Below are 27378 nucleotides of genomic sequence, written 5' to 3'. Positions count from 1 at the left end.
AAATTAAAATTATATGGTATCATAGCCGTACTTTGATTTTATTTTACCACGGGTAAACCTAAATTCCCTAATACTTCCATATCACGCTTAGATACAAAATTTAACCGGATTAACCCACATTATGAGGATCCCTAGCTTAATCCGGAATTATTCAACTAGATTTGTCATGCAAAGGTGGATCTTCTTACGCCCAGACTTTTTAAAATCATAAATGAATAACGGAAATCATCACTGAGTACAACATTAGTAATACAGTTCACTCCAAAGTCGCAAATGTTTATCTTTTTATCAATAACAAAAACATAACATTTCATTTTCTCTTGACATATATCAATATATCAGAATTTTTATCCTCCTAAGGAATAATCCACTGGATCCAATAAACCCAGTGGTTTAATCTTCAATAGTACATATGTGCTTTTATGAAAGAAAAAAAATATTTTGGTTTCTTGGATTTTATTCTGGTTTGATATCATAATGCTTTCCACAAGCAAATCCTGTTAAAATCGCGCTAAATAGACGGCTTTATCGAACTGCAAGACTCCTTACTGGTTGGGGTTTCACCGAAGACTTAAAACAGGCTTTGTTTATTAGTTACTGCCAAATTTCGTATATTACCTTCGAATTAACTACGGAAGATTGTAGTAAAAATCGATTAAACGATTTGTTTAAAGTCGACCTAAGTACCCCTTGTTGTTTGTTTTGGCGCAAAATTGCATGCAAAAATATGCCGCATGTGTCGCCATATTTAGTGCCGGTATTTCTTGAATAGTTGACATTTTATTCGTTACAGAGTGCAAAAAGCCAACAGTGTATAATTAAAGAGCATGCAATTTGAATACAATTGATATATTTCTCATATTTCTAGTGATATATTGAAAGGAATTACTTTATTCTATCGATTGACATTTTGCACAATTAGTACTATTTTTTGCAACATTGTGTGCAAATGTAAGCACGCTTGTCAATTGCTGTGTGGTTGTCATTCATTTTGTTCCGCTCTTTGTGTGTGCATCGGCGCTCATCATTTGTCTGGGAGAAAAGAACGAAAAATAAAATAAATTCAGTGAATATAATATTTTTAAAAATTGTGTTGGCTTTAAAGCCTTTTTTCACTTTTGTTTAAACCGCAAGAAGGCTGGTAATTTCTTGCAATTCCGTTTAACTGGCCTCGATCATTTTGACCAGCTAAACAATCTCTCTATTCGGATTACTTCGTCGTAAAAAAGTACGTTAATAAAGAGAAGTGCTGCAGCTTGGTTCTTTTGAGCGTGGTGTGGTGGCTGACAGCTGAAATTCAAGCATCAACATGTCAAACATTGTTCTGGATAAAGATACTTTTTTGAGACGAATAAAGCGTCTCTACGACGAGTGGAAGGTGAGTATATTGGAACCTTCAGTTCTGCATTTGTTAAACATTGTGAAATTGTTCCATGTTTATTAGAAAGAAGTGTTGACTGTTTTCATTTTGGTTTGTTTGGTAAATGTTACTTTACATTAAAGGGAACGAATCCCGTGTCCTAGACACGATCGTTAACGCCAAAAAAGTTGGTTGTTTGTATTACGCTAATAAATGTCTCTTCAATCTAGAAATATTGTTGTATTCACCGCGTAATTTGAACTAAATATTAATGAAAACAAAAATATGTTAAACAAAATCCAACACCTTTACGTTTTTAATCGATATTTTCCGTATAATAAAGAGGAACCCGTGACAAATTTACCTTTAACTGTATAGTTAAATTTCTCACTTTATAATGAGCAAATACCTTTATTTTTCATATCTCTATTCTTACAGCAACCTACCATAACTCATGATGATGCCCTTAAAAGGGTCGACTGTATTATGTCAGTTGTGGGCGTGGACGAGGACATTGTATATTCCAAGTCTACAGCTTTACAAACATGGCTATTAGGCTACGAACTAACCGACACGATATCGGTATTTGCGGCGGATGGTGTGTATTTTCTAACAAGTAAAAAGAAAATTGAATTTTTGAAGCAAATTGAAAATTGTAAAGTTGATGGAGTGCCAGAAATAAAACTTTTAGTGAGAGACAGGGTAAGAATTGTAATTGTTTCTTCATTTAAAAGATCATTTCCTCATCTTAATTTGTTTCTTTACAGAATGATAAAGACAAAGCCAATTTTGAAAAGCTCAAAGATATCATGAAATCCTCCAAAGAGGGAAAGAAGCTGGGAGTTTTTATCAAAGATGGATATCCTGGTGAATTTTGTGAGTCATGGAAGGCCACACTCAAATCCGCCGGCTTTGAAAATGTAGATATAAGTGGGGCCATAGCTTATATTATGTGCCCCAAAGATGAACCAGAAATAAATAATATACGTAAAGCTTCGTTGGTATCTGTGGATCTTTTCAGTAAATATCTGAAGGATCAAATAATGGACATTATCGATTCGGATAAGGTTTGAAAATATGACCAATTCTCTCTATATTATTTTCAAAATGCAATTATTTTATTTTCAGAAAGTAAAACACTCCAAATTGTCGGAGGGCGTTGAATCGGCTTTGACCGATAAAAAATATGTTACCGGTGTCGATAGTTCATTGCTGGAAATGTGTTATCCGCCCATTATACAATCCGGTGGTCATTACAGTTTAAAATTCTCCGCTTTAAGCGATAAAAATCATCTGCATTTCGGCTCAATTGTATGCTCATTGGGTGCGCGTTATAAATCTTATTGTTCGAATATTTCAAGAACTTTTCTGGTAAATCCTACGGAGGAAATGCAAGACAACTACAATTTTCTTGTCAATGTTCAGGAGGAGATACTCAAATTACTAAAACCTGGAGCTAAACTAAATGAAATATATGACCACGTTTTGGAATATGTTAAGAAGGAGAAACCAAAACTATTGGAGAGTTTCACTAAAACATTTGGTTTTGCCATGGGCATTGAATTTCGTGAAAATTCTATTATAATTGGGCCCAAATGTACAGCTGAGGTGAAAAAGAATATGGTCTTTAATGTTAATGTTGGTATATCTGGCCTCACAAATCCAGATTCTCAAGAGAAGGAGGGTAAAACCTATGCCTTGTTTATAGGTGACACCGTTTTGGTGGGCGATCAATCACCGGCCAGCATAATGACGCCGTCAAAGAAAAAGATCAAAAACATTGGTATTTTTATCAAGGATGACAGCGAGGAAGAGGATGCTGATGAAAAGGAAGAAATCAAGGAAGACAAGAGCCAGACAATGTTGGGAAGAAGCAAACGTAATACAGTTCTCGACTCAAAGTTACGTACAGAAACAAATACGGAAGAAAAACGCAAGCAACATCAAAAAGAATTGGCACAAATACTGAACGAAAAGGCTAAGGAACGTTTGTCTAAACAAAATGATTCCAAAGAGGTTGAGAAAGTACGCAAGAACACTGCCTCCTATAAATCAATGAGTCAAATGCCACGTGAACCGGAAGTACGGGAGTTAAAACTCTATGTGGATAAGAAATATGAAACTGTTATTATGCCCGTCTTTGGTATACCTGTACCATTTCACATTTCCACCATTAAAAATATTTCACAATCCGTGGAGGGTGAATACACGTATTTACGTATAAACTTTTTCCACCCCGGCGCAACAATGGGTCGTAATGAAGGTGGACAGTTTCCTAATCCTGAGGCAACATTTGTCAAGGAACTGTAAGTATGAAAAGAGATTATGAACAAGTAATGAGAAATTAATGAATTTTATTTTCTAATTTTCAGTACATATCGAAGTTCTAACATCAAGGAACACGGAGAAGTAGTTGCGCCCTCTTCCAATTTAAATAATGCCTTCCGTCTTATAAAGGAAGTACAGAAACGCTTCAAAACTCGTGAAGCCGAAGAACGTGAAAAGGAAGATCTTGTTAAGCAAGATACATTGATATTATCCCAAAATAAGGGTAATCCAAAATTGAAAGATTTGTACATACGTCCAAATATTGTAACCAAACGTATGACGGGTAGTTTGGAAGCTCATACCAATGGTTTCCGTTATATCTCAGTTCGAGGAGATAAGGTGGACATTCTTTACAACAATATCAAAAGCGCGTTCTTTCAACCGTGTGATGGTGAAATGATTATTCTTCTACATTTCCATCTCAAGCATGCCATTATGTTCGGCAAAAAGAAACATGTTGATGTTCAATTCTATACTGAAGTTGGTGAAATTACTACCGATTTGGGTAAACATCAACATATGCACGATCGTGATGATTTGGCTGCTGAGCAGGCTGAACGTGAATTAAGACACAAATTGAAGACAGCATTTAAAAGTTTCTGCGAAAAGGTAGAATCAATGACCAAACATCAAGTGGAGTTCGATACACCATTCCGTGAATTGGGTTTCCCCGGTTGTCCCTATCGCAGTACAGTTACTCTTCAACCCACCTCAGGCAGTTTGGTTAATCTTACCGAATGGCCACCATTTGTTATCACCTTGGATGACGTTGAGTGTGTACATTTTGAACGTGTACAATTCCATTTAAGAAATTTCGATATGGTTTTCATTTTCAAAGACTACCACAAAAAGGTGGCCATGGTAAATGCAGTACCCATGAACCTATTGGATCACGTAAAGGAATGGTTGAAGTATGTAGCATAACTTCTATTTTAATATTCCAATTTTTTAAAATTATGTTTTGATAATGTTTTAGTTCCTGTGATATTCGCTATACCGAAGGCATTCAATCCCTTAACTGGGCCAAGATCATGAAGACCATTACTGATGACCCAGATGGTTTCTTCGAACAAGGCGGTTGGTCCTTCTTAGACCCTGAATCGGGAAGTGAAGATGAAAATGAAGAAGCCGAATCTGAGGAAGATGAAGCTTATGAGCCTACTGATTTAGAGTCAGATGCTGAATCTGAAGATGATTCAGAATACTCAGAAGCATCAGAAGATGACAGTGATGAGGACAGTGAGGGTATGTTCGTTTCTAGTTTTCTAGATGTAATTCATAAAACTTAAGAATACAAATTCGTTATCAAACTTCATTTTATTACTTTAAAACTTTTTTGATTTCTTCTTTTCAAATTTGTTTTTATAAATTGTTTTCTTTTTTATTTACAAAACAGAACTTGGTTCGGATGAAGAATCAGGTAAAGATTGGTCCGATTTAGAGCGAGAGGCTGCCGAGGAGGATCGTAATCGTGACTACGAACATTCTGACGGTGACAGAAAACAGAATGGCAAACATCATTCTAAACACTCAAAGAGTTCAAAACACAGGTGAGCTATGAATTGCTAACATTTTGTACTTATCGTCTTAAGGAATTACAATATGTTAAGGGAATTTCTGAGAATTTTTTGTATTTATATTTTACCGGGAAGGGATTACTTGATATGGAATTAATTTTATGTTCCAATACTTAAAATTAGCAATATTAATTAACTTCTACTAAAATGTTGTAATAATTTGTTTATTGACATTATTAAAAACAGTCGGCGAGATCGAGCTGTACAAGAGCAAACCCATAAGAAACATCGTAAATCTCATTCATCCTCTTCGGCGAATGCCACATCGAAATCTACAAAACACACAAATAGGTTTGTGATTTTTGTGTCTTTTTAACCCAAGCTCCTATTGCCACTCATATGTACATTTGAACACATACATTTAAATTGGCTTATAGACAAAAACATTAATTTTATCGTTTTTCTTTTTTTCAAAAAATTAAACACAAAATAAATGTTTGTACCCATACATTTTTTTCTAAATTGTAAACACTTTACGCCTTGGCATGCATTTTTTTTTTGGAAAAATGAAGACGGCTAACCTTTTTTTTGTTTTTTTTTTTTTTTCTTTACTAGCCCCGTCAAATCATCTCACAAGGATAAACACCACGATCGCAGTCGTGACAAACATCATTCCTCGTCCTCGTCGCACAAAGATAAAGATCGCGACAAGAATCGTCACCATCACAGTAGCAGTAGTAGTCATAAACGTTCTCGAGATGATAGTCGAGACGGTGGCCACCATAAATCTAAGAAGTCGCGTCATTAAATCAAACATCGTCGCTCATTTCTAATTTAATAAATAAAACCTTTTTTAAGTTTTCTCTATTTTATGCCACACTATTTTCATTACCTTCTTCTATACCTCCGTGTTCTTTTTTTCATTTACAACCGTTAACTATAGTGTTTCTATTATAACTATTTAAGTTTGTGCCCCTTGTTTGTTTCCTATTTTCTCCATATAGAGTTCAAAACAATTGAAATGAAAAATTTGTTTTGTTAAAGGAAAAATCTTTTCTGTTTATAAAATCGTATTCATAAAAATTTGGTTGTTCGTTATACTTGAATGTTTTGTCTCAAGACAAAAACTCATTTTTTCTCCCCATGTTAAATATATTCGATTTAAAACAATTTTTTTTTTATTATTCCACTGTTGTCTCACAAACGAAAAATTTAATTTTTTCTAAGCAAGATTATAAGTTTATATACAAGAATAGTAACAATAAAAAAAAAATCAGAATGATATGACAACTTTTTATTTGTTTTATGAGGTAAGATCTTTGAATCTAGTTACACTTTTCCATGTACATGGCCAGTCGAGGGAGTCTCGTTGAAATTATACAATATACGTTATAACTTTAGACGTTGATTCCTAGAGGGCAGAAAATATACTCGAAATAAAAATCAAGGAGTTCATATTTCATCCAATCCAAAATAAAAATTCTATAACATACATATGATTTCTGTTTTTTCTTTTGACATACATAAATAGCACCTCATTGTTCACGTATCATAATATCTTTGCCATATAGCTAAAGAAAGTGTATATCATTTGGTACGGAAAATGTCTTTCTGGTTGGCTGGGGCGCATGATAATTCTCAAAAGCAGTATCCGATTCAGTCCAAACTTGATCTCAAACTGAGATCAAGTTCGAAAAGAGTAGTCTTTCCGCTTCTGGAATTCTAGAAATTTTATAAGGTTTAGGCAGTATCGGCCAAGGGGTATTTCAAAGAACCATAACTTTTATAAAATGCGAAATTAGGCACCGATTTTCTTCAAACTTTACACGTTTCTTCTATCAACCCAGAACTAGAGCAAAGTTAACCCATGTCAGTTCACTTCTTCTGGTACCTCACCCACAAAAGTTCCGTAATATTCAGGACAACATTGGTCAACTCCTTTGTATACCTTCCCTACGGGGGTTAAACATTTTTAATAAGAATTACTCTAGTAATATGTCAAATTTGCTATCTCCGTCATTAAAGTTAAAAAGGTGATATGAAAAATGCACATAAAACGAATCATCCAACAAGAATATTTTATACAGGCCTCTTTTGGGCACAAAGCCTATATTCAATTTGGATATCAATTTGGGATATTGTGACAATTGTAAATATAATTTATAATATTCAGTCAGATTTGTTGATAAATTTGATAGTCCTTTGTGCTAGTTTAACATTGAATTTTTGACAAATGCCACTTCTTTATTTTTTAAAAACTTCGATTAAAGTTATTCTTTCTTATTATTAAATGTTGATTAAAAATTTCATATATTCTAAAGTTGCTACATCTCAAAAACAACTTAGCAATCAACCACTAAAAGCATATGACTTTTTTACTTTTTCTTCTTAAATTTTGCACTAATACTACGATAATGTGTTGCAGCAGCGTTCGGTATGGTGACATTATCATGCATATCCTTTGTAAAAGCTGTTGTACCACCACCACCACCGACACTGGTGCACTTTCTCAAACCAAATGGCCGTTTGACATCGAACATATTACGTGTCTTATTGATGGGGAAACGCATTTTATTCTTTAGCCAGCTGGTAAATGCTCTCTCGTTGTCATGCATTTTACGCATCTCTTCTTCGGTTGTCTTAAGGGTCTCCTGCAGCATTGAATGTTGTTTACGACGTAGTTTTTGTTCACGTTCCAAAAGTTGATCACGTGACAGACCATATTCCGATAAATACCCTGTGTATTTGGGTAATTTTTGTTGGGCATTTTTGAATTCGCAACAGGTTTTGTAGTGTAGCTTTAGTTCGGTTACTTCGGGTGGCGGTTGAAAACGACGATTTGCTGCTGTTGTATTATTGTTTTTATATGGTGAACTGGTGGAGCCAACAACATTTGAATGTTTCGTTTTGCGTTTAAACGAAAATCGCTTGTGAAAGGGCATTCTACGGGAACGATGATGACATTTATTGTCTGAGGAGGTTAGCGAGGCTTTGTCACAGTCAAATGTGTCGTCTGGAAGATATGATGCAACAATAATCGAGAGTTTATCATCCTCATCTTCATCGTTTTCGTATTCTGCCTTTTCTGTGTCTTCTTGTACTTCTGTTTTATATGCATGAAGATTCAAAGAGTTTTGGGTTTCTAAAAGATTTTTTTCATTGTCACTATCCTCCAGCAAGGATTCGTTGTAGTTAAAATCCAAGGCATCTTCTTCATTACCATCTTCATGGATTGTAAGACAAGTGTTTTCGTTTTCAATGGATTCGCCTTCCTCCTCCTCATCGTCATAATTTTCATTATCTGATATTAATAGATTTGTTAAGCTTTTATTATCCTGTTCGTCTTCCTCACAGTAGTCAAATGTGATTTGTTTTAACATTTTACGTTGTACGGTGCTTGGACTTTCACAGCTATTGAATGACTCAATTTTATTTTCATTTTCCATATCCATAACAAGAATTTCCTCACATATCTCCTCGATAACTTCTTCCACATGTGGTGGCGCCATCATTTCTTCGTTTTCACAATGATGATCCAAACAAACGCTTGATTCCTTACTATTTTCCTGATTTTCTACATCTCGTTCAGTGACTGATTCCTCTTCCGTTATTATTTCTAATTTTGGGTTGAGATTTTCATTCGGTGTGGAATTTTCAGTTTCGTGAACTGGATTTTGTTCATCTTCCTGGTCTTGGCCTTTTCCCAGTTTATTCTCCAATTCTTTTAGACTTATGCCACTAAGCGGTTCATACACCTCCAAATTGGCAGCAAAACTTACTTTTCGGCTGCCATTCAAGGCCATTAATTCCAAATTATTTTCATTGCCGTCATTGGAATTGGCGCCTTCGTCAATCTGCTCGGCAAACAACTCTTTATTGGCTTCCTTTATTTTATCTACAATGTTGTATTCATTGACTGGTTTCAAAACTAAAAAAAACGATATAACAAATTTTCAAAACTTCTCCACGCATTAGTTTCATACTTACAATAGACCTCACAATCCTCATCTGATTCGGTTTCATGCTCGTATATATCTGTCATGTCTTGTTTTCCTGGACAATTTGCACAAACTGCGTGTTCAAATATTAGAATTACAAGAAACACATATCTTTGGCATAAATTTTTAGGAAAAAATGGTATATTCCAATTTCGTATTCCTACCCAACCACCACCACAACTTCCTCCGCGATTTTTTGTTCGTTTTGTTTTTGGCGAATATTGGTTTCAATCAATTACAAGTCATGCACTTAATATTTTCGTTATTTTTATTACTTTTGGCATTTGTTGTACTACATGGATAATTTGAGTCATAAATTTACTTTTGGCTTTCTTCTTCTCCTAACTTTTTCGTATGATTTTCCAAAGAACCCACAAACTTTTCGTACAAAATTTATTTCAAAAGAAAATTCTATTGTATTGAAATTTTTCGTGTTCAGACAGTGGTATCCAAATAACGTTATGACTGGGAATATTTGTGATGCAAACCTACATCCATACCAACTCTAAAACACCTCAATGGCAAACAATTCAGTTCACCTGGGTAACCGGAGGCGGAGTCAATAAATAAACAAATAAAACAAGCTGCTATACCATGTTTGATCGATGTACTGCGGAATTTCTCATTAACCCTGTGCATAACCTTACAGGGAGTAAAGGATTGTTTAGGATATCGTCTGCACGTGTTTGAATGGTGAATTTCTTTAACATATTTTACCATATTATATATATATAATAATACATTTATATATATAATATATAAAAATAATAATTACAAACATAAATTAGGAGAATGGCTTGGTTAGCTACGTTTTTATACCCTCAGCCATATGGCTACAGAGGGTATATATCATTTGATACGGCCAAAACGTGCCTAGTCGAAATAACGGTTTTAGACCCTAGGTCTCTTTGGACCAAATCCGTTTCAGAACATTTGACGTCGATCTAGCGATGTCCGTCCGTCCGTCCGTCCGTCTGTCTGTCTGTCTGGCTGGCTGGTGCGCACGATAACTCTCGAAGGGAGTATCCGATTTGGTCCAAATTGGCTACATCGTAATATTTTTGTCAAACTTAGATCGAGTTCGGAGATGGGCAATATCGGTCCACTCCTTCTGGTACCTCCCCCACAAAAGGTCGAAATTTTCAAACAATATATTTTTTGCACAGAAAGAGAAAGGATAATCCGAATTAGCTCCAACTTTGCATATCCTAAAATTTGCGTCAGTACTAGATCAGGTGTGGAAATGGACAATATCGGTCCACTCCATCAAGTACCTCCCCCACAAATGGTCAAAATTTTGAATAATTACAATCTCATTAAATGTGATGTAAAAGGCCGATTGTATTCAAATTTCACACATCCTAATATTTGTATTAACCCATGGTCTGGTGTGAAGGGGGAATACATCGGTCCACTCCTTCTGGTACCTCCCCCATAAAATATTGAAATGTTGAGTACCCACGAAGCTCATAAAACGCCAAAGTAACATCCGATTCCATTTAGACTTGGCACATCTGTCGAAATATTTATATCATATTTTGGGTCCGATAGGAAATGGACAATATTGGCCCATTCCTTCGGGATCTGCTCCATAGAGGGTCAAACGTTTGAGTAATCTTAACACTAGTCAAAATATATTTAGATAATCGAACATAGGCTGAGGGTATATATCTGGCGGCAATACCGACCGATACTTTTTAACTTGTTTTTGGTACAATTTACCAGGGAGAAGACCTCAAGCGTCGAAAATATATCAATGACCGAAATTACAAGAAATCTTCAATCTTTCTGAGCTTTTCCGAGTGAATGAACAATGTATATCCCAACAGAAAAAATCCTATATCCAGACTAACCAGCCTATACCAGCTGTTTGGCTAACATAAGCTACAATGAATAATGTCTCAAAAATAACGTATTAGACCCTAGCTATTTTTGGACGAAATCAGTTTCAAGATATTTGGAATTGATCTACTAGTATCCGTCTGTCTCTCTTGTCCCACCAGCAAGGGCACAATTATTCTCGATGAAAGTATCTGATTTCTAAACTTGCTACATCGTAATATTATTATCAAACTTCGATTAAGTTCAGAGCTGTGTAACATCAATTCACTCCTTCTTTCTTGTACTTCCCACACAAAAGGTCAAAAATGTCAAACAAAAACATTTACATGAGAGAAAGTCTAATATCCGATGGGCTTATCTTTGCCCTCCCCAACATTGGGTATAACCACACCGCTCGTATACTGCGACAGAAAGGATAACTCCTTCTGGCATTTTTCAATTAAAAAAAGTAAATATTTTTTCAAAGACCATCGGGCCTTAAGACATGTATTTTTATTAAAGAATACTTTTTGAAGGACAATCCGAGATCCAGACGAGTATTTTTTGAAAAGTATTTTTTAAGGACAGTCAGAAATTCAAACGAAATGTTTAAGGACGTTTATTCAAGGATAATCAGAAATTCAAACGTGACAAAAAATTTTTTTGTCAAGAACTATCAGACCATCAAACCTGATCTTTTTTTAATGTTTTTACGAGGACAATCAGAAATTTGCAAGGAACATCACCAAACATACTTTTATTTGTTGAATATTGTTTTAAGGACTACCAACGTGAAATGTTCAAAGGACTACTAACGTATTTCTTTTTCTAAATAATCTTTTTTAAAAACTATCAAATTATGAAAACTTAAGTTTTTTGAAGGACTATCAGACTATCAAATGTGAATTTTTAAAGACTATTTTTTCTCGGACTATCAGCTCTCCAACCAGGATTTTCTACAACTGTCTTTTCAAGGGCTATTGAATTTTTCTAAGAATATTTTTCACGGAATGTGACAATTAGACAACAAATCGTGGATTTTTTTCAAATTTCCTACTTGATTTTTTACAATGTATTTTCAGAGACTATCATACCACCCAAAATGGATTTTTCAATTTTTTTTCAAGGACCACCAACGTGAATTTTGTGAAAAATATTAAACCCTGGATTTTTTATTTTTTCAATCATTATCAGACTCAAAAAACTTGAATTTTTTAATGAATGTCCCAAGACAATTGGACCACCAATGTTTTTACAAACATTTTAGATTTTTTTAAATATTTTTTAAGGACCAAACGGGACTGTTTGGAGAATATTTTTTCAAGGATAATAAGACCACCAAATGGATTTTTACAATGTGTATTTTTAATTGTTTCTGGATTTTTTTATAAATATTTTTTCAAGAATGGATGGATTTTTAAAACTAAGGACGACTATATGAAAAAATATTCCTCAGTAAACCTCTTTTGATATTGCTGTAAACTGTGGGAGATGGGGGTGATCGTGTGCTAAATCAATGAAGAGAAAAACAGCAAGAATTCGAAAAACTGTGACCAATAGCGACAATAGCTTTGTTGGTACAGTTTAGAAATCATTTTTCAAAATTTCGGCAATGTACGGCCGAGGAAGCGAACCTGGAGCCCGTATGATGATTTGATTTTTGTGCGGCGTTCTGAAACGGATATCTGATTATCCGGAACTTCTTCAAACTAAACAACGACTACAGCGTAATCGAGGAAGAGATTTTTGCTGTCAAAAAATCAAAACTGGAATAAAAAATCAGAACTGGACGCAACGGTGACTATATGTCGATAATAAAGCGGCCATGAAAGCACTAAATTAATATACCATTAAATCTATGGCAATTTTGGAGTGCAGGAATTCTCTAGAAAAAATTGAGTCGTCCTTCAAGCTTCAACAACATCTCTGAAAACGAATCAGCAGATGAATTGCCACGTCGTGGATCCAAGTCAATTGATCTAGAATTCGGTGAAGCCACCGTTGTGCCACTTTTTTCAAGTGATACATAAAATTACTTGGGGAGATTTCAACTAAATGGGCTGCAATGTCCTCAAAAAACTTTGGCTGGTGATCTCTGAAAGGGGATCAAGGTTGCTCATTTCCATGGCGGAATAGGACCTAAAGCTTGTGGTTGCAATAATCACAGGTCACTGAAAAGAAAGGGTGTCCAAATAGAACGAATTGTTTAAATTTGGTGCGATTCGAAGTGTCGTTGTTTGACATTTGAAAATTGTTATTGATTGTTTGCATTCTCATTGTGAAATTGTTTTAGCAAAATGGTGAAAGTTTTGCGGCTAAAATTTGCAAATTGTCATACATTTATAGTCACAATAATGCTCCAAAAGGGACTTCTTCAAAGAGATTAATGGATAAATGCACCGAAACTGGGGCTGTTAGTGATGCAAAGACAACAACGCGCCTTCGACCAGTTCGATCGATCGAAAATATCGCAGCTGTACGTGATGACGTCGCTAGAACTCCTTCCACCTAAATTCGACATCGAGCTCAGCAAATTGCAGCGATTTTTTACGAAAGATTTGCTTCTTCATGCATACAAACGTCAAGTGTCTCAGGAACTGAAACCAGCTCACCATGCACATCGAAGGAAGTTTGTTAATTGGGTATTGGAGAAACAACATGAAAATGCCGATTTTCCCGGTAAAATCATCTTCAGTGGCGAGGCGCATTTCCATGTTGATGGCTTCGTCATTTCTGGGTCGTGTTGTTTCTAGTTTTTTAGACCAGAAATCGTGTTTTTAGATTTTTTCTTTGGTTTTTTTTTGAAGTAGTTGATTTACGCGAATAAGCCGACGGCGACTCAAGCCTTAAAAGAGGAAATTGGAGGCTGCATTAATGAAATACCGCAGCATTTCTGCAAAAAGGTCATTGAAAATTTCATAATATAAAAAAAAGTTCATCAGTCCGAGTGTAACACATCGAAATAATAATTTTGGACCTAACCAAATATATATATTCTTAATGGGCGAAAAAGACGATATAGCCCTGTCCGTCCGACCGTCTGTTGTAATCACGCTAGAGCCAAACGAATAAAGGTAAAATTATTTCAATGAAAATAAATTTTTCAATGAAAATCCACCAAAGGAGTTCCTTCTGAGTATTTTATCCCCTGGAGGAGTATTGTCTATATAGGTCCCCCATATAACGGTACTTCCTTTTCAATGGAATCGTCTTAAAATCCACACTAGAAGTTCTTTCTATGCACTTTACCCCCTGGAAGAGAAATGTCTATATAGGTCCACGATATCGTATAGTCCACATACAACGGTACCCCCGATATTCGTATTTTGACGATTTTAGAGACGTTATTCACCGGAGTTGTTTGAAATTTCGTATTAAGAGTTCGTAATAGGTACTACATTCTATGACAAGCAATTGCATATGCAGGCCCACCCTTCGCATAGCCGATACCTCAAAATATTCGGTATTTTCGTGATTTTGGCGACTTCGCTCCACGCCAGAAGATTGTCTATGCAGGTCCAGGTCTTCGTATAGGCCCCATATATCAGTACCTCCCTATATTCACCGAAATTGTTTGAAGTTTCGTATTTGTAGTTCGTAATAGGTACTACAGCCTGTGACAGAAAATTGTTTATGCAGGTCCAATTCTTTGTATATTCGGTATTGATGATTTTAGCTGCATTATTCACCGGATTTTTTTCAAGTTTCGTATTTGCCTGTGCAGGTCCAGGTCTTCGTATAGACCCTAATATAACTGCTATATTCGGTATTTTTAAGATTTTAACAGAATTTTTTACGGATTTTATTTTTATTTTTTTACAGAATATAAGAGTCAGTCTTGAAATGAAATATAGGACCACTTTAACACAATAAAATTAGAACGTGTTACTTTCTATTTTAACATTACAAAAACAATAGCAATTTCCTTCGTAATGATTCATGTCATTTTTTATACCCTCCACCATACATAGTATGGAGGGTATATTAAGTCCGTCATTCTGTTTGTAACTCATCGAAATAATAGTTTTAGACCCAACAAAGTACATATACTCTTTATTAGCGTAAAACGATTTAGCACTGTCCGTCCTTTGTAATCACGCTACAGTCAAAGGGAATTAACATAGGAAGCTAAAATTTAGCATTTTGAAGATGGGCTATATCGGTTCATGATATCGCATAGCCCCCATTATTCGGTATTTTGATGATTTTAGCCACATTTTAAAATGGAATTGTCTGAAATTCCACACAAGAAGTTCCTTGTGAGTACTTTATCCCCTGGAAGAGAATTATCTATATAGGTCCACCATATCGTATAGCCCCCATATAACGGTACCCCCGATATTCGGTATTTTGAAGATTTTTGCCATATTTTCCAATAGAATTGTTTGAAAACTCACACAAAGAGTTCTTTCTGAGCTCTTTTGCCCTCTGGATGAGAATTGTTTATATAGGTCCACGATATCGTATAGCCCCCATATAACGGTTACCCCCCGATATTCGGTATTTTGAAGATTTTAGCCACATTTTTCAATAGAATTGCATGAAAATCCACATAAGGATTTTCTTCTAAGTACTTCATCCCCTGGAAATTTGGCGAATGTTATTTTTTTTTCAAAATTTCCAAATTCGTTCCAAATGATGGAGGGTATTCAAAGTTCGGCCCGGCCGAACTTACTCCTTTTTTACTTGTGTTTGTTGTGTTTAGATTGTTTTCTACTTACCCAAATTCATGGCAATTAAGGAACAAAAATAAATTTTGGCATCGCCATTAATTGTTTTATGTTAATTTTATTTCCTTTATTCTTCGTCTTGAATTATAATTAAACCTATTTAATGAGTACGTTTGCATGTATGTATGTCATGTGTGTTTAGAATTTATTGCACAGGTTTTTTTTTGGTGTAGAGTTGATTTTCTCTTTTAATTGTTTATCCTTAAGCTCTAGTAAGAAGAAGAAGAAAGGAAGAACAAAAAATAAATGCAAATCATGGTTTCCTTGGAATGAAGCTCGTAAGATTGTTGATTGTGTGTGATTAGTTTCAGTATAAGTGATGACTTATATATGTATATAATCTTTTTTCTAGGTTTTTGTTTAATTTTAGTGTTGAACTTTAGCTTTTTGTTTTGTGTTCCTTAACGATTAAAAAAGTCATTATACAATATTTGTTTTGCATTTATTTTGCCAGAATATTTGCGAATTTATTAACATTTAAAGAGCTGTTTGTTTACTGTTGGAAAAAATAATTTAATTTTCTTCCATTTGGCACATATTTTGAATGAGCGTTTTGGATATGGATATTTGTATTGTTTTATTATTTGAAAACGAGAAAATAGAGTGGAAAAACAATGAAATATTACACAAAAATTGATATTAGATTTTTTGAACCACATTCCCTGTTTTCTTATAATTGGTTTTTAAAATATCAACGTCTGTCGGGGGAAAAACGATTTAAGGGGTCATAGGAAAAGTTGTCCATATAATTTTTTTCGGAATATTACTTCTGTGCAATAAAAATACTTCCCTAATTTGTTGTTTAAGCTTTTTGTGATCCATGTCTTTGGAATATTATATATTTAATGCGGATTTTTTTCCATTTTCAATTATACAAATTTACAAAAAAAAAAATATAATTTAATTAGGCCAAAAGCTTGTGAGTTTATACACAGTATCACTAAAAACAGTATCTCATTCATGTGAAAATCTGTGCACTTTAGTGCAAAATTCGCCTAAACCTTTACAACGTTGCAGTAAAATGTTTGTCTATCCAATAAAATTAAAATTTTGTGTAGAGATCCTAAAAAGCAAATTGCTAGTGATTAAATTGAAAAACAATTATTTTCGTTTTTTTTTTTGGGAAATATTTTATATTAAAGGGACGGTTAATTGGTTGATTGATTGATATAAAGTGCTGATGTATGAAAACATTTTTGTACGTTTCTTGGAAACACTTGTGAAAATATGTCAAAGATATTTATTATAAAATAATTAAATGAGGGAAAATAACACAAAATACTTACTTCACGTGATACTATGCGACACTGTTACGGCGGAGTCGGACAGTCTATCTGAAATCCGAGTGGTAGAAAATAACAATACTTCGGGTTATTATTTTTAATTTTAATCCCTAAAACATCCCGCTTTATTTTACTCTCCACCATACATAGTATGGAGGGTATATTAAGTTCATCATTCCGTTTGAAACTCTTTGAAATAATAATTTTAGACCCAATAAAGTATATATATCAGTGTAAAATTCTTAGACGATTTAGCATTGTCCCTGTGTTGTTTTCATGCTACAGTCAAAACGAATTAAAATCTGTCTTTTGTCTGTAGGCAGGTCAAGTTCGAAGATGGGCTGCATCGGTCCACGATATCGTATAGTACCTTATATAACGCTACCCCCGATATTCGGTATTTTGATGATTTTAACCACATTTTCAATGAAATTGTCTGAAAGTTTACACAAGTAGTTCCTTGTGAGTACTGTATCTCCTGCAAGAGAATTATCTTTATAGGTCCACGATATCATATAGCCCCCATATAACGGTAACCCCCCCATATTCGATATTTTTATGATTATAGCTACATTTTGCAATGGAATTGTCTGAAAATCCACGAAAGGAGTTCCTTGCAAGTACTTAATCCCCTAAAAGAGAATTAACTTTATAGGTCCACGGTATCGTATAGACCCCATATAACGGTACCCCCGATATTCGATATTTTGATGATTTCAGCCAAATTTTTCAATGGAATTGTCTTAAAATCCACACAAGGGGTTCCTTCTGAGTACTTTACCCCTTAGAAGAGAATGGTCTAAATAGACCCACGTTTTAGCATAGCGCCCATATAACGGTACCCCCAGACATTCGGTATTTTCATACTTTTGGCGACATTATTCATCGGAATTGTTTCAAATTTCGTATTTAAAATTTGGAACCATTACTACGACCTATGACAAAATTACCCATGCAGGACCACGCCCCCCTTTCCGATTTTCATTTGAGCGGCATTTTTCGACGGAATTTCTTTTGAAAATTTTCAAGTATCTTCCAAATGGAGGAGGGTATAAAGCTGCTTTTTTACTTGTTTCATTTATTTTTCTCTAGCAAGCATGGAATGTTTATTGGTGGCTTAACAATCTTTGGTGCTTTCTCAAGACGTGCAATTTTCTAAGAGTAATGGCCAAAAGTTTGTTACTACCAAATCGATTGAAAATACAAAAAAACGTCTGGTGTGAAGATGGAATATATCGGTCCACTCCTTCCGGTACCTCCCCCAGAAAGGGTCAACATTTTCAATATCCCAGAAGCTCATACAACGAAATTAGTATCAGATTCTATTCAGACTTGTCACATCTCAATATCTCCGTCAACACATGATCTGTTATAAAGAGAGGTAGAGATCGGACCATTCCTTCTGGTACTTCCCCATAAAGGGTTTTGAATAACCAAAACGATTATAAAAACCGAAATAAGTATCCAATTCTCTAAATATTTCCCACATCACATTATTTTTTCTAACACAAAATCTGCTGTGAAGATGGGATATATCGGTCCACTCCTTCTGGTACAAACAAACATATTTGCTAGCACAAAATCTCTTGTGAAGATGATATATATCTGCGAACCCCTTCGGGTTCCTTCTGGTTCCAATTTTCAATACTTTTATCTGTCATAATTTGAAAAACAAGACAGAGACTCTTTATATATTTGAACTCTAGATAGTTGTTGCATAGTGTGAAAAAGGTGAAAAAAATATCCAAAAAAAAAGTAAATAAAACAAATAAATTAAACTTTTAAATTGATAAAAAAATATTATTATTTTCGAATTTTCTATAAATTGGTGTTTTTTGTTTTTCTTTTTCTCGTAGTATTAAATATTCTTTTTGTATGAGTTTATCGCACAGTTTTCATTTTTGACAAACAAAATTCTTCCGATTTATTCATTATAAAAATATTTTTTTTTGTCGTAAACTACAATTAAATAATAATGTTTATGTATTTTTGAAGAAATGAGCATCTAAATTTAAAATTAATTGTTTTTGGTTTTAATTTAATTTTTTTTTACCAAAAGTGAAAGAAATAAAATAGATTTATCTTTTAAAACCTAAAAGTATATATGAACAAAACAAAAATTAATGACGAATGTTTACATATGTATACTATGTATGTATAATAGAAAAATTTAAGTATGTGTAAAAAAAATTAGGTCGATTTTTTTGTTCTATATTATAAATTAGTATTTTTCTCTTGTCTATACAACCCATATATAATGCTTAATATATATTTGAAAGAAAATTAGGATGCTAAAAAAATATATAAAAGGGCATAGAGGAAATTTCGAATTTGATGACTTAGGACGTTGGTTGGATGAGTTTTGTCTTCGATTTCCAAAATTACTACTTAATAATTATCTAAAGTTATTGATTGCACTGAGAAAGTAGTTTGGAATTATGGGAACGTTTTACAGTGTTGAGTTTTGTTTTGTGTTTGTGTTGCGGATTTTTATGCCTCGATTGATCAACGAAATTTTCCGAAATGTGTTGGCTGTTATAAATTCAAAAAGTCCTTCTACTTGACGAAGAGGAACATTTTTCAGTCAAATAATTGAATAAAAATTGATAATTTTGAATATATACCAACAAAAACTTCCTATAGCAAATTTTGAGATTTATGATTTTATCAAACTTTTGACCTCTTGTGGAGGAGGTGGTATCAGAAGATGTGGGCCGAAAATGCTCATTTTTCATCTGAGATCCCTGGTTAAGTGATATATTAAGTTTGAGTGGAATCGCTAATTTGTTTATCAGGGTTGCAGTTATTCAAGAGGTGCGGGCCGTGGTTAATAAGAAAACCCATATTATCTTTTAATTTGTTTTAAAATTCTGGTAGAGACATTCAAAATACAGAATATCTGGAGGTACCGTTATTAGGGGGCTATACCAATTAGTGGTCCTATAGCGAATATTTTTTGCGGGGAAAGAACAGATCTGCCAAGAACCCCAAATGCTAAGTTTCAGTTGATTTGGTTGGAAATTGTGGCAGAAACGTTCAAAATATCGAACATCGAGTGGTGCCGTTGTATGAGGCTATACGAATTAGTGGACTTGAATCGAACATTTCTTGCACTGAGAGAGCAGGCCTATTATTATTGTCAAGTTTGAGCTGATTTGGTTGAAATTGTGGCAGAACCCTTCAAAGTACCAAAAATCTGGATTTACAGTTATATGGGGCTATACAGGGTGATATGAAAAAACTGCAACCATCTTCAGACTGCTGTCATTTCTAAGCCGACAGCTGTTAAAATTATTCCAGTGACAGCTTGTTATATTGTTTACAAGCGTACAAAAGCGTGATAATACCACAAGTGGCTATCGTTAGAGTGTCTCGTACCATCGCTCGTTACCGTTATACTGGTAGCATAGCCCGACGTCAAGAAAGTGAACGGAAGAAAACAGCAACATCAGCAGATATGGTTCGAAAAGTAAAGAAGTGATTTGATCGAAACGCGCGTTGCAGTGGCCGAAAAAATGCTCGTGAGCTGATTTTATCGCATTATTTAATTCGGCAAATATTGAAAAATGAGCTTACCCCGAGCCATTGAAATTCCAAAAAGTGCAAGAAATTACACAGCAACAGAAAGAAAATCGACTCAAATGAGCTAAAGAGTTGCTTCGCTTGGCCGAATGTGGTGAACTGTCGATGAGAATACTTTCGTTGTATAGCTGTTTGTAAACAAACAATATGATCGTGTTTACTTGACAAAGTGGTCAAAATATTCTGGAGGGTGTATTAAAGCCTTGGGCACGCAAACATTTCCAGCGCACAATGGCCACCAAATTCTCCGGATACCAATCCGTTGGTATAAATTCCAAAGTGTCGATTACCTCAAGCAATCGCTTCGCCAAGAATGGGCCAAAATACCGCAGAGCAACATTCTGGCAGCGTGTGACGGTTTCATTGGCCGTTTGAAGGCCATAATTTGTGCCAAAGGTGACCATTTGGAATAAATCTAAACTTATTTTAAAATTTGATGCTATTTCCGACATTGTTTGCGTTTATTCAATAAATTTTTTAAAAAAAATGTAAAAATAATGGCGTTTGCGTTTGTTGCAGTTTTTCTATATCACCCTGTACCTTAACGTGGACGTGGAATATAGCCCACTTTCAATACCAACCAGCCTGCATACAATATAAACCTTTGTGCCAAATTTTAACGCTCTCGATTAATGTGGACTCTATCGTGATTTCAATAGACAGACAGATGGACGGACATCGCTTAATCGCTTTATAACATTATTCTCATCAAGAATATATATTTTTCGAGAACCCAAAGCAAATATGGTATTCTGTACGCTGATTTCATATGCTTGGGAGTGGGAGGGGAGACCCCACGCATAAAAATAAAAACAGTTTGATACAACTTTTTGACTGCCACCCTTATTATTTAGAGGGAATAACTAACGAGCGCTCCCACATAATAAACCAGTAAAGAAAGTCTTAAAGTCGGGCGGCGCCGACTTTATGATACCCTACACCACTTTGCTAATTAAGTAGAGCTCCACATAACAATTAAAAGTTTTTATGGGAGAATTCAATCATACACGCTATGATTATAATTATAATTTAAAACTCAAAGGACTAAATATGCCGAAGCATTTGTGTCTTTTAAATTCGGAATTGTATTGCCCATTTGGTGCACAATTGATTTGAAATCGAATAAAAATATATATGAGAGCTATATCCAAATCTGAACCGATCTCGATAAACTTTGGCAACGATATTTCTGAGCTGTATTTGATATATTTCCCTGAATATCGTTGTTACATAGAGCATATTACGGTTGTGGGTACAAAATATAACAAATCGGATGAATAATATATATGGAAGCTATAACTATATCTGAACCGATCTGAACCAAATTTGACATACTAGCTACTAGACTCAATTCGGTCATAAGTGCCAAATTCCATCCCATTTGGACAAATATTAGACGTTTGGTGCACAATAAAAGGTAAATCGGACGATGTTATATATGGGAGCTATATCCAAATCTGAACCGATCTCGATAAAATTTAGCAAATGTATTTCTGAGCTGTATTTGATATATTTCCCCAAATATTGTTGTTGCATAGTGCATATTACGGTGGCGGTGGACAAAAATAACAAATCGGATGAACAATATATATGGGAGCTATAGCTATATCTGAACCGATTTCGATCAAATTTGGCATACATATTTTCAGGCCTAATATGGGTGTATGTGCAAAATTCCATACAATTCGGGCTGATATTACACGTTTGGTGCACAATAAAAGTCAAATCGGACGAAGATATATATGGGAGCTATATCCAAATTTTGACCGATTATCTCCAATTTCAATAGGGTTCGTCCTTAGGCCAAACAAAAGACCTTTGCAAAATTTCATCTGGATCGGGCAATAAATGCGACCTGTACTTTGTTTACAAAAATACATGGACAGACGGACGGACGGACAGACGGACGGACGGACGGACGGACATGCATAAATCGACTCAGAATGTGATTCTATGCAGATCATCAAAAGGAACTATGGGTCTATCTCGTTTCCTTCTGCCTGTTACAAACAAATGCACAAAGACATAATACCCTGACCACCTTGTGGTGTAGGGTATAAAAAGGGGAGGAATTTTAAACTCGCGAGTATGAACGATCAAATCTCAACTCTGGTTCTTATATCCTTCACATGTTTTATATTATAATTATTTTATTTATCTAGAAATAGTGATTTCGTTACATTAAAAACGTTTACTCATCCAACCAATTGTAGATGGAAAATTGCTAGTTAGGAATAAGGTAGTACAGAGAGGGTGAATATAAATTAGTTCATGTGTATTGATGTATTCATATTTTGCATTTAAGGAAATATTAGCCAGTTGGATTCAAGTGCTTATTTTCATAATATATCGTTTTGGTTATTAAGAGATATTTTTTAATAGTTTTTCGTTAAAAAAAAACATAATTGTTTTATTTTTGTTTCTTTTTAGCAGTGTTTTTTTATATACTTAATTAAATTAAAAGTAATAATAATTTTCAATATATATAAATATTTTCATTTATTTTTTATTAGTTTTTAGAACTATGCCTTAGAGTAATTTAAAATATATATAGTCTTTCGTATTCATATCTTAAATAAAAAAACAAGAGTATAAAACATTTTACAAATTATCTTGACCGGTATACACATTTCGATGCCATGAAGGTGTAGGACAACAATAACCTACTAACGCTGGTATAGCAAGGTGGACTTCAACACCTTCACCGCAGATCTTTCACCCCGATTGGGTTAATTTTGATTTAATTTCAAGAACAATCATTTGAGATTTTCTTTGTTTCGTTTTTTTTTTTTTAAGAATACAACTTCTACACATTTTTCGTATTTTTTCTTACTTTTCATCAGCGGACATACATGCCTTGCATTGTTTCTCTTTTTGCTTTTTTGTTTTATTAAAATAAGGTGGGTACACTTTTAAATAAACTTTGAAAAAAAAAACAACTTTTCATTGACCCTGTTTTGTTGTGGCCAACCAAAAACAAAAAAAAACAAATAAAAATAAATAAAATAATTATAATATAAATATCCACCATTAAAAACAGTATCCATTACTTTCTCTTTAAGAACTAAATACATATTTTGTTTTTGTTTTTTGTTAATTGTACAAAAATAATGTAAAAAACATTGTAGAGATTACTTTCTTTTGTATGTGTGTGTAGGTGTAAAAGAGTGTGTGGCCTGTTTTCTATTCTTGTTTTTTTTTCTATTTCTTTTTTGTTTTCCTGCAATAAAAACTTTTATGTAAACAACGGTAGATGATAGAAATCAAACCCTCGATAGCCTTTTGCCGCCAGCCATATATAGACCACATGATAGGCTCCGGGTATAAAACAGATTAGACCCGCCACAAAGAATACAACACCCTGAGAGGTATTCGCCGGATCTGCCACGGCAAATGTGCCCATCACAAAGAGTCCAGTGCCCACAATAAGCAGGGTAACAGCTGCCAAAACGGTGCGCCAATTTTCTCGTACCTTTGGATGCCGCCAACAATATGTGCTAACTTCGTCTGTGGAGATGTTGCCATATTCCTGGATAAGTGAATCACTGTCACGTGATGTGGTATCTTCGGTATATTTGTTGTAACCCCTGAAAGAAATAAGAAACATATTGAAATTGATGAGATTCGAAGGCAATACAAAGCTAGATTTAAATACAATTGAAATGATATGCCAAACAAGTTGGGGAATATTGTCGTCCTATATTCTTTTCATGCTCTCATACACCAACAAAAAAAAAGGAAGGAAAAGGTCAAAAGTCGACGATATGATACCCTACACCACTTTACATAGTTAGCAGAGCTCCCGTAACAAAAATAAGTAAAAAAGCAGATAAGTTCGGGCCGGGCCGAACTTTAAATACCCTCCACCATTTCGAAGGAAATTGAAAATTTTCAGAAAAAAAAATCCGAAAACTACCACTTAAATGAAAACCGTTACAAACTCCAGATACGAAATTTGTTACAATAACGGTGAATAATGTCGCAAGAATCATGAAAATACAGAGTATCGGGAGGTACCGTCATATGGAGGCTATAAGAAGACGCGGACCTGCATACCAATTTCTTTGCAATAAGTTGTAGTACCCATTAAGATTTTTCAATACGAAATTTAAAACGTTTACGGTGAATAATGTTACTGGAATTATCAAAATACTGAATATCTGGAGGTACCGTTATATGGAGGCTATACGAAAACCTGCATACAAAAATTTTTATTCATAGGCTGTAGTACCTATTACGAACTTCAAATACGAAATTTTAAATAATTCCGGTAAATAATGTCCTAAAATCATGAAAGTACCGAATATCGGGAGGTACGTGGACCGACAAGGTCCATTTACGAACTTCACCTGCCTACTGATAAACTATGCAAAGTTTTAGCCTTCTATCTCAATTCGATCGAAAAATAGCGTGACTACAACAGATAGACAGACGAAGATAGCTAGATCGTCTTCGAATTTTACGCAGATCCATAATATATACTTTGTATGGTCATTATGAATATTTGGAGGAGTTACAAACGGAATGACAATGTTAATATACCCTCCATAGAATGGTGGAGGGTATAAAAATTATATTGGGAGTTTATGTGAAGTAGATCATACTAACTATGAACCTTATTTGAATGCGTATCATGACTTTAGAGTAGCCATAATTTAGGAACTTTATTCAAATCTGAATCGGTTTTCAACAATTTTGTACCTCTAGTACTTGATATGACTTCGTTAAGAATCACATTAAAAAATAATGCCGGAAAAAGTTTCACAAAATGTAAAAATTCAGTTGAATATGAAAAATTTCATCAAAAATCTAACGAAGCTATCTAAAGCTAGATGAGAATCGAATCTATATAAAAACACCAAATCGGATGAAACTTATATACGGGAGCTATAATTATGTCTGAACCAAATTTTCCCAAATTTGAATTACTTGTTTCTACGATGAAATCAATTGGAATTGCCAAGATTCAGTACAGTTGCGCTGATATTAGCCATTTGGTGCACAATAAAACTGATATTGGATATGTGAGCTATATCCAAATCTGATTTGATCTCAATAAAATTTGACAGAGATATTTCTGGGCCGTATCTTCTATTTTGTACCAAATATCATTCTTCTGGAGTGCATATTACGCATGTGAGGGACTTAAGAACACAAATTAATATCTGAACCGATTTTCACCACATTTGATGTATTTGCTTCTGAACTGAATTCCGTCGGAAGTGCCAAAATTCAGTTTATTTTGGTTGATATTAGCCAATTGGTGCACAATAAACCTGAAATCGGATAATGATATATATGGGAGCTATATCCAAATCTGAACCGCACTTGACAAAATTTTAGACACTTATTTCTGGGCTGTATTTGATATCTGGTACCAAATATCATTGTTGTGGAACGCATATTACGCATGTGAGAGTCTTAAAATCCCAAATCGGAAACATTTATACATGGGAGATATGGCTATATCTTATACGATTTTCACCACATTTTATGCACTTGCTTCTAAACTGAATTGGGTGTGTCAAAATTCAGGTCATTCGGATCATATATGGGAGCTATATCTAACTTTGAACCGATTCTCACCAGTTTCATAGGGTTCATTCTTGGGTCAAACTAATATTGTTTGGAAGTTTTCATCTCAATCTCACAAAAATGCATGCACAGACGGACTGGCATATCACGCTCCCATTTCCATGTTATAAACCAGTAAAGAAAGTCTTAAAGTTGGTCGGGGCCGATTTTATGATACCCTACACCACTTTGCTACCACTGCGCATAACAATTAAAAGTTTTTATGGGAGAATTCAATCATACAGGCTATGATTATAATTATAATTTAAAGTTCAAAGGGCTAAATATGCCGAAGCATTTGTGTCTTTTAAATTCGGACTTGTATTACCCATTTGGTGCACAATTAATTTGAAATCGGATAAAGATATATATGGGAGCTATATCCAAATCGGAACCGATCTCGATAAAATTTGGCAAAGATATTTCTGAGCTATATTTGATATATTTCCTTGGATATCGTTGTTACGGAGTGCATATTACGGCTTTGGGTAACAAATATGACAAATCGGATGAACAGTATATATAGGAGCTATAGCTATATCTGAACCGATCTTCACCAAATTTGACATACTAGCTTCTAGACTCAATTCGGTCGTAAGTGCCAAATTTCATCCAATTTGGGCAAATATTAGAAGTTTGGTGTACAATCAAAAATAAATCGGACGAAGTTATATATGGGAGCTATATCCAAATCTGAACCGATCTCGATAAAATTTAGCAAAGGTATTTCTGAGCTGCATTTGATATATTTCCCCAAATATTGTTGTTACAGAGTGCATATTACGGCTGCGGAGGACAAAAATAACAAATCGGATGAACAATATATATGGGAGCTATAGCTATATCTGAACCGATTTCGATAAAATTTGGCATACTTATTTTCAGGCCTAATTTGGTTGTATGTGCAAAATTCCATACTATTCGGGCTAATATTACACGTTTGGTGCACAATAAAAGGCAAATCGGACTAAGATATATATGGGAGCTATATCTAAATTTATACCGATTATCTCCGATTTCAATAGGGTTTGTCCTTGGGCCAAACAAATGTTGTTTGCAAAATTTCATCTCAACCGGATAATAAATGCGACCTGCATTTTGTTCACAAGAATACATGGACAGACGGACGGACGGACAGACGGACTGACAGGCATAAATCAACTCAGAAAGTGATTCTATGCAGAT

The 27378-nt window shown here is 34.5% G+C and overlaps 3 protein-coding genes across 4 annotated transcripts in view; 1 reads left to right on the top strand and 2 right to left on the bottom strand.

Annotated features, from left to right (window-relative positions):
• The first annotated feature begins 871 nt into the window (after nt 1-871).
• On the top strand, nt 872-6487 carry LOC101895108 (FACT complex subunit spt16). 2 transcript variants are annotated; one of them, XM_005190569.4, is made up of 9 exons: nt 872-1378; nt 1799-2062; nt 2128-2427; nt 2489-3666; nt 3733-4599; nt 4665-4933; nt 5085-5238; nt 5452-5556; nt 5821-6487. In XM_005190569.4, the coding sequence occupies exons 1-9, from the start codon at nt 1310-1312 to the stop codon at nt 6011-6013; spliced, it is 3399 nt and encodes a 1132-aa protein (XP_005190626.1). In that variant the 5' UTR covers nt 872-1309; the 3' UTR covers nt 6014-6487. The 2 variants fall into 2 exon arrangements, with proteins under 2 accessions (XP_005190626.1, XP_005190627.1); XM_005190570.4 differs by lacking the exon at nt 5452-5556 and having other exon boundaries at nt 874-1378.
• Nucleotides 6488-7234: 747 nt separating this feature from the next.
• LOC101896194 (MATH and LRR domain-containing protein PFE0570w) lies at nt 7235-9885 on the bottom strand. Its single transcript, XM_005190576.4, has 2 exons — nt 9193-9885; nt 7235-9133 (listed from the first exon to the last, which is right to left on the bottom strand). The coding sequence occupies exons 1-2, from the start codon at nt 9245-9247 to the stop codon at nt 7581-7583; spliced, it is 1608 nt and encodes a 535-aa protein (XP_005190633.2). The 5' UTR covers nt 9248-9885; the 3' UTR covers nt 7235-7580.
• Nucleotides 9886-23092: 13207 nt separating this feature from the next.
• LOC101896033 (transmembrane protein 134) overlaps nt 23093-27378 on the bottom strand; it is a 91404-nt gene continuing 87118 nt past the window's right edge. Inside the window, exon 2 of the mRNA XM_059126300.1 lies at nt 23093-24206. Within this exon, the coding sequence (XP_058982283.1) occupies nt 23855-24206 (352 nt within the window). The 3' untranslated portion in view covers nt 23093-23854. The remainder of the gene's footprint in view (nt 24207-27378) is intronic.

The sequence above is a fragment of the Musca domestica genome, unplaced genomic scaffold, assembly GCF_030504385.1.
Source record: "Musca domestica strain aabys unplaced genomic scaffold, Musca_domestica.polishedcontigs.V.1.1 38, whole genome shotgun sequence".
Taxonomy (NCBI): Eukaryota; Metazoa; Arthropoda; class Insecta; order Diptera; family Muscidae; genus Musca; species Musca domestica.
Note: the sequence above shows the minus strand (reverse complement) of the source record. Positions and strands in the feature narration are given on the sequence as shown.